Genomic DNA, 12,857 nt, shown 5'->3' with positions numbered 1-12,857 from the left:
TAACACATGTAGGAGAAAGTGGAGGGTAGAGGGGGAGGGGTGTGTAGGGTATTCCCCATGTTGTTTGTGTGTATAGGGTATCTCCTGTAGGATCTGTGGGTGTGTAGGGTAATCTCCAATGGCTCTGTGTGTGTGTGTGTGTGTGTGCACATGTGTTCATGTATGTGTGGTAGGGTAACCCCTGTGAGATGTGTAGGGCATCTCCTATGGTGGGTGTGTGTAGGGTATCCCCTCTGGGCTCTGTGGGTGTGTAGGGTATCCCCCAATGGCTGTGTGTGTGCATGTATGTGTGGTAGGGTATTTCCCATGGGGATGCATGGGTGTGTGCATGTGTGTGTGTGTGTGGTAGGGTATCTCCCACGTGTGTCTGTGTGTGTGTGGGGGGGTATCGCCCATGAGGGAGGGTGTGGGAGGATGTTAGGGTATCCTCCAGGGGCAGTGTGCATGGTTCAAGACCACCAATGGCAGACCCTGAGCCCATGATCAGAGCCCACGGAGGAGCCCGTGGGGAATTCGTGGTCCACCGGGGCACCGCGCTCCCGGCACTGCAGAGCAGGTGTCCTGAGGGTTGCTCCTGTGCATTTCTGCTTCTTTGTAATCTGTGTGGACTTCCCAGGAATTTAATGGTGAAGAAAGTGCCATCCATGCTGTAGGCCAACTTAAAAGAAAAAAAAGCCCTTCGTAAATGAGTCCACAGTCCATTCAAATTTGCCAGCTTTCAGAGTGATCTCTATTATGGTTTCTGGCCTATTCTGTGAGGGATTTCTCTCTCCTGGGCCCTTCATCTCTTTGCAGAGCTAGATGGCCGAAACCTTGACTCCAAACCTCCCCAGACCTGTGCTTTCCAACATACGTTGCCCCTTGCAACTGAGGTATAGTTGAAAAAGGCAGGAAAATCTGCTTCACCCCCATTTTGTCCGGGTCAGGGCGAAGAGAAGTTGCTCGGTTAATTCTGAACAAAACCATTTGGCTTTAGTCCCATTTAACAATCTCTTCTGTGCTGTGGCTCAGCTTTCAAAGTGCCTCGTGCAGCTGTGAAGATGTCCTGCTCATGGTCCGGACTGAGAAAAAAAATGCTACTGGGAGTCGCGGCCCCAGGCAATATGTTGGTGAGCGGCTCTCGCATCGTGGCTCGAGAGATTTTATATCCCGAAGGCCTTGTCCAGCACCTCTTGAAGTCTAAGGGTGTCTTTTCCATGGGAGATAGAGGATGCTCTAAGTGTCCTGTCCTGCAAACATTGCTAAACCTAGACGTTTCATTCCACTGGGCCACTTTCTGCCGCTCTCGCTCATCTCTGCACATACTGTCAATGGGTTTACATGCAGCAGAAGGGGCTGTTTAGCTTCACTATGGTTAGGAGCATGGGGCCAGTGACTTTGATAGATGGTTCACAGCGGAAAGCACTATCCTCAGCATTACGGGCTAGCAGGATGTAGGCATGCAATCTCCAGCTGGGCACGGTGGCTTCCAGGAGGTGACCTTCATGCTAGACCCTGCTTGCTATGCAATCTGTCCTGTCTCCACTGGGTAACGAGGAGGAAGCTGCTCCCCCCTCGAGAGCAGTCATGTGAGTGCAATAGGCAATTTTGCACAAATGAATGCAATAGGTGCAGAAAAGACTGGTTCTGATTCGGGTCTTGTATTGACATGTGAATTTGGAGTGATTTCCGACGGTCATGGTGCTACCTACTAAAAGGTATCAATCAGACCCACTTTCTGTGGGATAGGGGTGGGGAAATCAAGCTTTACTCCATCCACCTACCAGTTGGGTTTGGGGGTCTTCTTGTGCACCTGGAAACCCATGTTACTAAAGCCAACTTTCTCCTATCTCAATGGTTCTCAAATTTTTTAGACTCTGGCCCCCCTTGTTAGAGTCAAAGCACCCTTTGGACAGGGCCAGCTCTCAGCTTTCACTGGTTTTTCGACTACAGAAAAATAGTAAAGTAATTTTCCTGTTGCAAAAGAGCTCAGAAAGACCACGGCAGGTCTGAATGGTTTTGACAATATAGATCCTTATTCGAAATTTCTGGAGTTATCTTAAAAAGGATGTGTCGATGTGTGCATGTAAAACAGTGCTAGTATTTTGTGGCACCTACCTTTGAATCCCCTTCATAGGATCTCACGGCACCTCACAATGTCCTTGCACCCTCATTGAGCATCACTGTCTTATGAGTAAAGTGGCATGGTGGGTACGTGTTTTAATTCAGATGTTTCCAGGTTTCAGGTGATCCATTGGTGCATGCAGAGCTGGCTCGAATGTACGTACATGCTCCAGCATAAGGAAATACATGCCCTTCTCTTTATGGCTCATCCTCAGTTGCAAGAGCATGGCAGAAAAAATCAGAGCTTGTGTCCAAACCCTCAACAGCAGGAGGTGCTATCATGCCATTGCAGTCAATTATTTCTTTTCTTTTCTTTATTTTTTTATAGCTAGACATAGGAATTACTCTTTTCTGCTAGGCAGCTATTGTATGTTGGAGGTTTCCACTCCAATTAGCTTTGAAACCCTTGAAAGCCTCCTACAGAAAAATTCTACAGAATTTCAGAGGAAATTGCTCGCCCTTTGGCTTATTATTTTAAAACTATCAGATTTAAAGACACCAAGGCAACTTGAACTTCTTATATTTAAAATTAAATTTTCTCTTGAGCTTATTTTCCTTCAAATAGACCGCCCCATGGCTGTTTAAAAAAAAAAAATCCTTAAAAGAAAACCAGGAACCAGCTCTTGATCCATTCGTTCGCGTTCAGTAATATCATGCCCCATGAGGGCTCCCTTCGACTTCAGGGAGATCGTTCACCGAGTTAATCGCTGTGCTGTTTCTCGTCACTTGTACTGCAAGTCTTGTGCTATTGGGTGGGGTTTACTTGCTTTTTAAAATTCCCAGCGCATGACATTATGTGGTTGTGCAGCGATGCCAGTTTTCTTGTGCAAGCAAGACTGTAGCCCTGGCCATTGCAGGGGAAGGTGTGAACCCTGAAGGCTCATAATTGCCACTGACCGAGTCAGACCTGTAGGTCCATTTGGCCCAGTCTCCTGTATCGCATGTGGCAGAGAGCAGATGCTGAAAGGCAGAGTTGAACTGGGTCTGTTTAGGGGTTTTTCCACTCTTCCTGTCTTACTTGCAGGGTCGAGGAAGTTCAGAGGCTGTGCCCCTCACTCCCATACTGATGCCCCTTTCCTCCAAGCATTCGTCCAGTCCCTTTTTGAATCTAGCTAAACCGCTAGCTTGCACCACACCTGGAGGCTAATGCCAGGAGGAAGAAAAACAACCTCGGATTTATCATTTCAAAATCTCCCGATCTCTGATCGCGTAAGGCTGACCACACGACTGACGGGTCAGTGTAAGTGCATGTGGCAGAAGCAGCCGAAGGATTTTTTTTTTCTGCTCCTTTTTCTGCACTGTTTCATATCCAGCTGCTTCCCAAACCTCTTGCAATTCAGGACCAACCATTTAGAGGTTGGCTGTGGGTTTTATTTCCAAAAGTGCTGCTTTTCCACCCAGCCGGTTAGAGAAGAAGGATTCAAATAGCTGAGGCACCTCTGTGCTCCCATATAGCTGTTTGTAACCCCCCTCACCTTGCATACCCTCATCTTTGCAGGGGGTAAAGAGCCTAACCTGGGAGATATCCAGGTTTTACTGTCTATGCCTTTTCCTGGAAGCTGAGGGGGCTGCATGTGCTTCCCAAGCACAAATGAAGTGGACTGGGCGCCCCCAAAATAAATCATTGGGAGCAACAAAGAAACTTTTTTCCTTTAAATCAATTTTTCATTTTTAATTTTCATTAATTTCATTTCATTAATTTAATTTTTTTTCAGTTTTTCATTCGCCTAATGATGGTTTGATGCAGAGCTTTCCATGGGAGGGAAGGGGCTTTAAGCCTTGAACTAAAATATTCTCCTCCCCAAAGTCCGGTGTTTAAAAGCAGCCAGTGGGAAAGCTCTCCTTCTCCATTACATTCAACGGGCTGCTGGTTTTCTTTCCATCAACTCCCCTCTTGGGCGTCTTTGTGCCAAGGTGCTGAAGCCCCCTTGAAATGGGTGGACTTGAAAATTGAAGACCGTCAAATGCTCTCCTGAGTAAAGAGGAAGTCGATGCTGTATACCTCCACTTCCAAAAAGCCTTTGATTTGGGTATCTCATGATGTTCTGATGGGAAAATTGGAGGATTGCGGGCTTAACTGCTTGAGAGTCAGATGGGTAGGAAGCAGACTGCGGGGTAGGACCTGGAGAGTCGTAGTGTTGTCCTCAACAAGTTATTGGGGAGCATGGTCAGGCTTCAAGATAAGCTGCAGATACAGGCGGACCTGGACAGGCTGGTAAGTTGGGTGGGTCAGAATCAGACGAAGTTCAATGTCGAGAAATGTCAAGTGCTCCACCTGGGGACGAGCAACCCCTCAACACATTGACAGGCTTGGTGGCACCAAACTGACCAGCACCATGAAGGAAAGGGACCTGGGGGTAATAGCAGACCGCAGTATGAAGATGAGCCGGCAGTGTAATGCTGTAGACAGGGCAAATAATACTCTGGCGTGCATCAATTGATGCAGCGCCAGCAAAACCAAGGAAGTGATTCCCCTGCTCTACTCAGCACCGGTGAGACCGCAGCTGGAGGACTGCGTCCAGTTCTGGGCACCGCACTTTAACAAGGACGTGGACAAGCTTGAGAGAGTCCAGAGAAGAGCCACCCGGATGATCGGAGACTTGCACGGCAAGCCATACGAGGCAAGGCTGAGGGACCTGGGCCTTTTCAGCCTACAGAAGAGAAGGGTGAGAGGGGACCACGTAGCAGCTTACCACTACATCAGGGGAGTACATCACGGGCTTAGCAAACAACTGTTCACCAGGTCACCTTTGGGGAAAACCAGGAGTAATGGCCACCAACTCCTGGAAGACCATTTCAGGCTTAACACTAGGAAAAACTTTTTCACACCAGGGTGTCCAGACTGTGAAATAAGCTCCCTCCAGAGGTGGTGCAATCACCTACCCTGGACATCAAGAGGAGACTGGACGGTCGCCTCGCTGGGGTCACTTGACCCCAGTTGTCTTTCCTGCCTGTGCAGGGGGCTGGACCCGATGATCTTGTGAGGTCCCTTCCAGCCCCTAACATCTCTGAATCTATAAAGCCAGGATTTTTTAGGGTGATAAGACAGAGATATTCAAAATATGATGGAAAATAAAACATCCTTCCCTTTGTTTAAAAAAAAAAAAAAAGCAGGAACAGTAAGCATCAGCTGAGAATTTGGGTTTCCTCTCGTCTCGGTGTGATTTTGCTACGGTCGCAGTTTTAGTCCCAATCTGTGGATTTGCTCACTAGGTGCCAGGCCTGGGAGATGCTGACCTTGCGCCTTGCTGGGTTGGGCCCTCGCTTGCTTTAGTCCCACGCTGCCTGCTGCCCGGGTCTTCAGACTGAACCACGTCACCAGATGCCACGGCGGGCTCGGATGCCACCCTACCCCCAGGTTTGGCGCAACTACGATGGAGTCGCTTCTAGTCGGTGTTGGTGGGCGGAAGTTTTCCCTCTCCTGAAGGAGGGGAGAGAGAGCGAGCAGGATCCAGGCGAGAGCTAAATTGGGCTGGATCCACGTAGTCCTGGATTCCTCTGACAAACGCAGCGGGGGCGATTTGTGTGTCTGGTGTCTCGGGCTGCCCCTGCCTGCATGCAAGAGGGAAATCGCTAAGAGCCGACTGAGCCATGGGAGGACTGAGCTGCACTGGCAGGACCAAATGCACCCCACCCACGCTTTGCAGCCATGCTCCAGATGGGAAAGGTCAGGGAGGCAGCTCCAGGCTCATGTGTCTGCCCATGAGCCCTCTGGTCCTGGCAGGCCTGAGAGTGGGTGCTGGAGTTGAGCCCAGAGTCTCCCGGGGGGCTGGAGCCATCTGCTCCCGGCTTGCCAAACAGTTGTGCTGTGTAGCACGGGCATCGGAGGGGCAGGACAAGCCATGCACGGTCTATTCACGGGGATTGGCATGGGAGGAAAGTGACTAAAACGGTGGTGCCTGAGCTCGGACAGTCCTATCTTAGCCCAGGGCCTGCTCCATACACGTACGGTGCTGCCTGGAGCTTGTGCGCGCTGAGCGGACGCTGCCCGTCTCAATGCGGCGCTACTGGGCACCGTAGCGAACAGGAATATGTTTCTCCGGTGCCAAGCACATTACTGTGGGACAAGCCATTTTGAACTCCATCAGGAGACTGGGACAGCTCTTGTCACACCAGCCAACCGCGCCTTCACGTGAGAGGGTCGTGAGGCAGGCTTTAATGAACTTCACCAATGAGAAGACATTTTATTGTTTTCTGCAGCTTTATTTTTCAGGGGAAAGTCTAGAAGGGAGCAGAGCAGGAGGGCCTGGACGAGGGACCTGTAACACCTCCACCGGGGTGGCTTATGGAAGCCCAAGAGATTCGGTCCAACCCTGGGCTATAGGGAGGTAGGGCAGGCTGCCCTGGTCCGGAGGCAGCTAGATGGGCCAGGTTGCGTGTGGCTTTCTCTCTATGGCTGGCCAACTCGCACTGGGACGTGGTGGAGGTCATAAATCCTGATTGCTGCCTTTCAGCCACATTGCAGAGACACCTTGAAGGCTGGGAGCGCTGCCCATCGCACGGTACCCGTTGTTCAGTGGACAGGGCTCTGGGTGGGGGGAGCTGGGCTCGATTCCCACCTCTGCCACAGCCCTGCTGTGTGAGTTTGGGAAGTCATTGCACTTGCACCCCCTCTATTTCCCCTTCTTCGTCTTAGATAAGAGGTGGTCCCTGTCTAAATGGCTAACGCAATGGGGCCCAGATCTTGACTGTGGGCTGGGGGTGTTACTGGGATACAAATGATGCATCTAGGAAAGGCTCGGTATAAGAGCTTAGCTGGATGGGAATTACGTTATTCTTAAAATGCAGGTGAGCGTAGAACAAAGTAAGTTCAAGGCCTTCGGACAAGAATCAAACTGCTCTTCCATAATGCTAGCAGCCAAACCTTGCAAGAAGCGCGGCCTTATTTAAGCCTTAGTTTGACCGAACTGCCCGGTGGCTAAGTGCAGTCACCTGTCTCGTGATGTTTGTGTGTACATGTGCACGTGCACACCCCACACGCGTGCAGCTGGACAGACACAGGAAGTAACACTTTTTTTTTTTATTTTACACTAAAGCACAGATCGGGTAACACAGGCATCATTAGACTTTCACTGGAAGAGAGATTTCTGTCCTATCAAAAATCATAACTGAAAACTTAAAAATGAATGGTTCATCGTTAGGTTGCTTCAGAGATCTCAATCTACTTTGCAAACTGAGTTGGTTTTAGAAAAAGAAAAAAGAAACCAAGTAAGAACATTACAAAGTTTAGAGACATCATAAATATAAAAATACAATTGGAAGCGATGAGGGCTGGTAAAAGCCATAGTGCAATCGCTGCCGTCTGTGATCTGCTGACTCTGTTGCTGCGGAGGAGAGGTGGGGGCCTGAGGTCATCAGCAGGGATCTTGGCTTTCTCCGATTTAAACCAAAAATTGGGGATTTTTTTTTTTTAAAAAGGAACCCCAAATCCGCATTTTTCCATGATTTGAATGAAACACCACTAATATATACAGATACATGTATAGTGGTGTTTCATTTTAATTATGGAAACATGGATTTGGGGTTACTTTTTAAAAAAAACTGAAAATAGGGGATTTTTTTAAATTGGAGAAAATCAGGATCTCTGGTCATCAGCCGGCCTGACCAGTGACACCACTACCCAGATGAAGTTCCCCCCTGTTTTATACCAGAGCTTTCCCCGTTGCATCTCTGTAACAGCTGCTGGAAAGGAGCAGGACCCAAGCACTGGGATTCCCCTGAATGCCAAGATTAAATAAAGCCAAAGGAAGTGAAGTTCAAAAGGCTGGCGCGGAAGTTAGTTCATCCCAGAGGTTGCGGGGCTGTCTGGGACACCCAGCATTCACGGCATGTGTTGCGATCACACCAGTGCTTCGGTGCATGCTTGCTTCGGTCCTGTCTTCCTAACATCCTCTGCCACAGCAGCCCGAGGAGTTTCTTCTCCTTATCCCCACACATACGCTTTACTTGCCTGTTGCATTTCCTCTCCGAACAACCACCAAGTCTTATGACGTGACCTAGCTCAGCAATCTGCAGACCTGCTCCAAACGCCTTCCTCCCAGCTCTCCTCTCCTTGCTAGCGATAACTAGGGCTGTTAAAGCTGCCTGGGAGTTACCGTGCAGGGGGCTATTTTGATTTTTTTCTTGCACAGTTGCATCTTGTGCTAATTTAGTTGGTTCGTTCTGTTCTAGTGAGATCCATCTCCTGCCTTCCCCGTTCAGACGGGCGGCTGAGGGGGAGAAACTGGAGAAGGGATCCATGCGAATGCTTGCAAGTCTTGAAGAAAAAAGGGGTATAGCTCCTGTCCAGACCAGGAAGAGCAGAAGGCATCCGATTCTGGAGACAAAACAAGTGCAACTGTCCCAGCTCATCGACCTGGCAGAGCTCCCCGATGCCCCCAGGCCTGTGTTTCTAGAGTAATGTAACCCCCTTCAAAGCTCCCAGAAGGCGTTGATCTACTGTTTCCCTTTCCTGCTTGGGTGAAGTTAAATGACAACCGATCACAGATGTAGCGTACTACAGCTCAGCCACTGAAATCATCCCCCCCTCCTTTGGAAAAACAAGGACCGAAAAAAACCCCAAACCCCGTGGTGTCATTTACATCTTTGTTAACCGTAAAACGTTAAGGCGGACAGGCAGGAAGGTGGCACCGGAGGCATACTGGATCTCTCTGAGGACGCCTTCCCACTTCTTATCTTCGTCGTCGTACCTGAAGGGAGGAGGACAACAACTCGAGTGAGCCCCGTGCCCCGTGCTCCCCCTTCCAGCCCCGAGTTCGGCAGCAAGGCCGGCTGCAGAGAGGGTTTTCCTCGCAGTACGGTAGGCAGACTAGGCAACTCGGGGAGCCACGTGCAGGCTTTCAGAGAGAGTGAGGTAGCTGGTACACAAAAGACACCAAACTGGAACGCGAGCAGCGTGGAAATCAGTTGGATCGAGTCTGTAGTTGCCATTTGTTGGGTTTTTTTCAGAAAGGTTTCCTGTCTGGAAGGTGAATCTGTTTCCCTGGGCAGCTGCCAATGCTGCCATGCAGCATTTTTGGTTTGCTTTTTCTTTTGAAGATGAATTTCAGGCCTGATTTTGAAGCCCCTTGATACCAGCAGCTTTCCATTGACCTTAGTGGTCTCTGAGTGCTGACAGCAAATGGCACCAGAAAACTGCAATCTTCCTCCCCAGAAAATAGAGGGCCAGGCAGCAGCCTGCGACCGTCGCCACTCTGCCTTGACTTGAACCTGAGCACAGACCCTGGGGCGAGCTACCTGAGTGGGGAAGAGCGAGGGCAGATTCAAATGACTGACAATCAGCCCGCTTTGCAAGTCGGTTCTTTGTTGGTCTTGGACCAAAGCAGGCAGAGAGCGCCGGCGGTAGCCACCGGCTGCCTTTGCACCCTGGGTTCCTTGTGTTCCTGGTGTCCGGGAAGCTGGAGCCAGGGGAAGCCATTTGTGGACTATCTCGAGTGTCTTGGGTAAAGGGGTTGAGTTTGACCCCTTGCCTCTGTCAGTAGGAAATGACAGAAAGCAGCACTGGCTGAAGGTAAGGAAGTGGATTCTAGACTTAACTCTGGTCAGCGTTTCATTCTGGGTAAAAGACGGGACCAGATCTTTTAAGGACGGCAGGGACCATTGCCATCATCTAGCACCAGCCAGAAAACTTCCCCCAGGTGCCAGCGCAGGTTGAGGTCAATGACTTGTCTGGCTGGAAAGCATCCTCCCCACAAGGCAATAAGACACCAAGAATCCCCCGCTTCTGATCGACCCCACCGCTGCTTTCCCCGGGAGCGCTGATCTCCTTACCTCCAGATGTCATTTAGCTCAGTTGGCACCAGTTCGCCCGACTCGGTCTCCACCGTGGCAAAGCCGCCCAGTAAATAGAGAGTGCCGCCCAGGCTGACCAGGCTGACGGAGCTGCGCTCCTGGGGGAATTCGGTGAAGGCCTCCCACCTGCCGGGGAGAGAGATCAGACACGTTGGAGGGCATGAAGGTCTCCTTCTGGCCCTGCAGATCAACCACTCTGGACACAACCGAGGGCCCCACAAGTGCTGCTATGGACACAGGCTCTTTCACAATTTCCTTAAGTTTTCAACAGCATCCCCCAGCTCCGCTCCCCAGGGCACGGGCATTGTGGGGCACGTCAGCAAGAGTCTGTTCTCCATAGGCTCTCGTACCAGTGTCTGCAGCTCCCTGCTCAGAAACCGTCTCATCCGTTCTCTGCAGATGCTTACACTACTAGCCTTATCACTAGGGGATTTGAGCACCGCACAGTAGTGCATTAAGCAGCGTGAGTGGTGGCGGATTCAGCCTAGGAGGAGGAAACGGGGCCGTAGGAACAGGCTGGAGAAAACCACCCACTCCAGTGAGGGTTGCTACCATGTTGCAGAGGCTTCCTTCCCTTCCCGCTTGCTAGGCCAATATGGCTAACATACTGGGGGGTATAGGGGGTGCAACCAAAGCCCCATTGCGAGCAGTGGGGATCAGGTTGCAAGGGAGCAACCAAGAGCCTTCAGCGAGCTGGCGCTTTCTCCCAACCGTTCTGCATTCAGGTCCTTGCCAGGCTGAGAAGGGAGAGGCGCTCCGTGAAGCTGCCAAGCAAAGGGTGCCTTTAATGCACAGGTGAAATATCCCTGCTATCTACCAGGACAGATCATCCGGCTCTTGTGACCCCGGAGCTTGTGTAAGCTGGCATTGCGGGGGTGGCTGCAGATGATAGAGGCCAGCTCAAGTTAGCATGGGTGCTGCTGGCAGCACAAAACTCAGCGCAGACTGCAAAGCCAATCCAGCATGCTGGATAAAAATTTAGGCCATTAGGCCAGGCTGAACGGCTCTGGTATGTCCGCATGAGTGGCAGTCACACTTGATTGCCATGTAGACCTACCTCTAGCCTCCAGCCATCCCTATATTCATTCGATGCTGGTACTGCAGGGTGCCCTTTGGCTATAGGCGATGCAAATGCTAGTAAGCAGCAGTGACACCAGCTGAAGTGGTGCCCAAAGAGACGCAGCCAAAACCGCCCCAAGGAGTTGGCTGCCCGGGGGTCAGAGGTTTCATTCATGCCCACAGCCGCTCCCTCGTGTCCATCCTGGGGGAGAAGGCGGTACGTACTTGTTGGCTGCAATGTCATACACTTCCACGGAGTTAGTCAGGCCAGAGTCGGTCACTCCTGCCACCACGTAGATCTTGTCGTTGTGCACGGCTGCCCCGAACAGAGAGCGAGCAGTTTTCATGGGAGCCAGCTCCTTCCACTCGAACTTGGTGGGGCTGTAGACGCACATCTTGTTCAGGCACTTCCTGCAAAAAGCATGCGAGAGAAAAGCAATTTCACTGACTTGCTGGGTGGGATCTTTGCACTCCCCTAAGTAATGGGGGGTCTGGGGCACGGACCTACATCTTCAGCAGATTATGATTGCCAGCGCGTTTATTAGTGATGTTCACATCCAAGGTAATAGATGTCTTTGTGGTGCACGACCTGACTCTTCCTTGTGTACGCGTGTTCAGATATGAGCACCCAGGCCTCTTGGTAAGCGCATGTCCCATTACATGCGGGTATGCATATGGGGACTTGCCTGCAAGCACGCAGCAGTGGCTCTTATGGATTGAGTGCTGATGGTACAATTGCGTGTTTTGTATGATGTTAGTTGAGTCTTCACCCCAAAGAGCTGCCAATCGGTTTCTTTGGATAAAGGGAGTGATAGTCCCCCTCCTTGGTCCTCCCACCAAATCCCCAACTGATGTCAGTGCAAGTGTGCAGGGGGGCCATGGAGAACCTGCAACCACCCCTGAAGGCTGGATGCATGCCAGTGGCCTCAAAATGAAGACCTTCATGTGCTTTACTGTGTCGGTGGCAGAGCTCAGAGAGAACGGATCGACCTTGGTCGTCTGCTGAAGGCCAAAGCTAGAAGTTCACCAGACTGGGGGGTCACGAGCAGGAGCTGGGTCCTGGAGCAGCCTCTGCGGGGAACGTCCAGCTCTGGAGCACATCAGCAAACTACGCAGACAGAGAAGTCCTCTGTCTTATCTTCCCCAAGCCCCTGATTTTTCTACTCCTTATTGACCATTATCCTAGAAACCTTCTTTTGTACGGAGCAGAGCTCCTTCTTCTAGCAGGGGACCTTGCACGCAGAAGCAGCCAACCCCACTTCGCTGTGTGAGATGTGCTCCCCTCTGCTTTTAACCCCTTGCTTTTGGATTTACCTGTCGCTTCCTTTGCCTCCTATGGCGTAGACCAGATCATTGTGAGACACCACAGCATGGCCGTAGACTGCGTAGGGAAGTGGTTCTGACTCACCCCACTTAAAGGACCTAGGCAAGGAAATGGCACAAGAGGATGATGATGATTATATCTAGATGTATTATATTATTGCTGTTGCATTGGTCATAGATCTACACGCTGCAGCTCCTGACTCGGGGTGCTTTGAGCACCTTTCAAGGGTGCCGCACCATGTTAGCACTGCGAGGTGTGTGCAGGCATGATTCACGAGATCAACCCAGAGATTTGAAATAGGCACCCATCGCATTGAAACCATTCTCCCCTTTTGTGGTCTTCCTGAGGTCTTTGCAACAGAAGAATTGGTCTGTTATTCTGGAGACACAGAGGAGGGGGCTTTGGTGACTTGAAGGGAGTACTGATGCAAGGGATGGACTTGCACTTGCATGCCTTTAATGTGCAGATGCACAAAGGGGTCTGAATGTGGAGCTTAGGGCTCATACCGATGCATTACTTCAGTTTTTTAGGTGCGTTTTGTTGCAAGAACCAGCCCCATTGCATCTCTTTCCCGAGCAAC

General features: G+C 50.7%; 1 protein-coding gene across 1 annotated transcript in view; it reads right to left on the bottom strand.

The window, feature by feature from the left end:
* Positions 1-7,721: 7,721 nt before the first annotated feature.
* Positions 7,722-12,857, bottom strand: part of KLHL40 (kelch like family member 40) — a 13,348-nt gene continuing 8,212 nt past the window's right edge. Inside the window, exons 3-6 of the mRNA XM_019508063.1 lie at positions 12,268-12,375; positions 11,179-11,364; positions 9,874-10,020; positions 7,722-8,792 (exon numbers count right to left, since the gene is read on the bottom strand). Coding sequence (XP_019363608.1) covers positions 8,681-8,792; positions 9,874-10,020; positions 11,179-11,364; positions 12,268-12,375 — 553 coding nt within the window. The 3' untranslated portion in view covers positions 7,722-8,680. The remainder of the gene's footprint in view (positions 8,793-9,873; positions 10,021-11,178; positions 11,365-12,267; positions 12,376-12,857) is intronic.

The sequence above is a fragment of the Gavialis gangeticus genome, unplaced genomic scaffold, assembly GCF_001723915.1.
Source record: "Gavialis gangeticus isolate Ggan-Ray unplaced genomic scaffold, GavGan_comp1, whole genome shotgun sequence".
In the NCBI taxonomy this organism is placed as follows: domain Eukaryota; kingdom Metazoa; phylum Chordata; order Crocodylia; family Gavialidae; genus Gavialis; species Gavialis gangeticus.
This window is presented reverse-complemented; position numbering and strand designations above follow the sequence as displayed.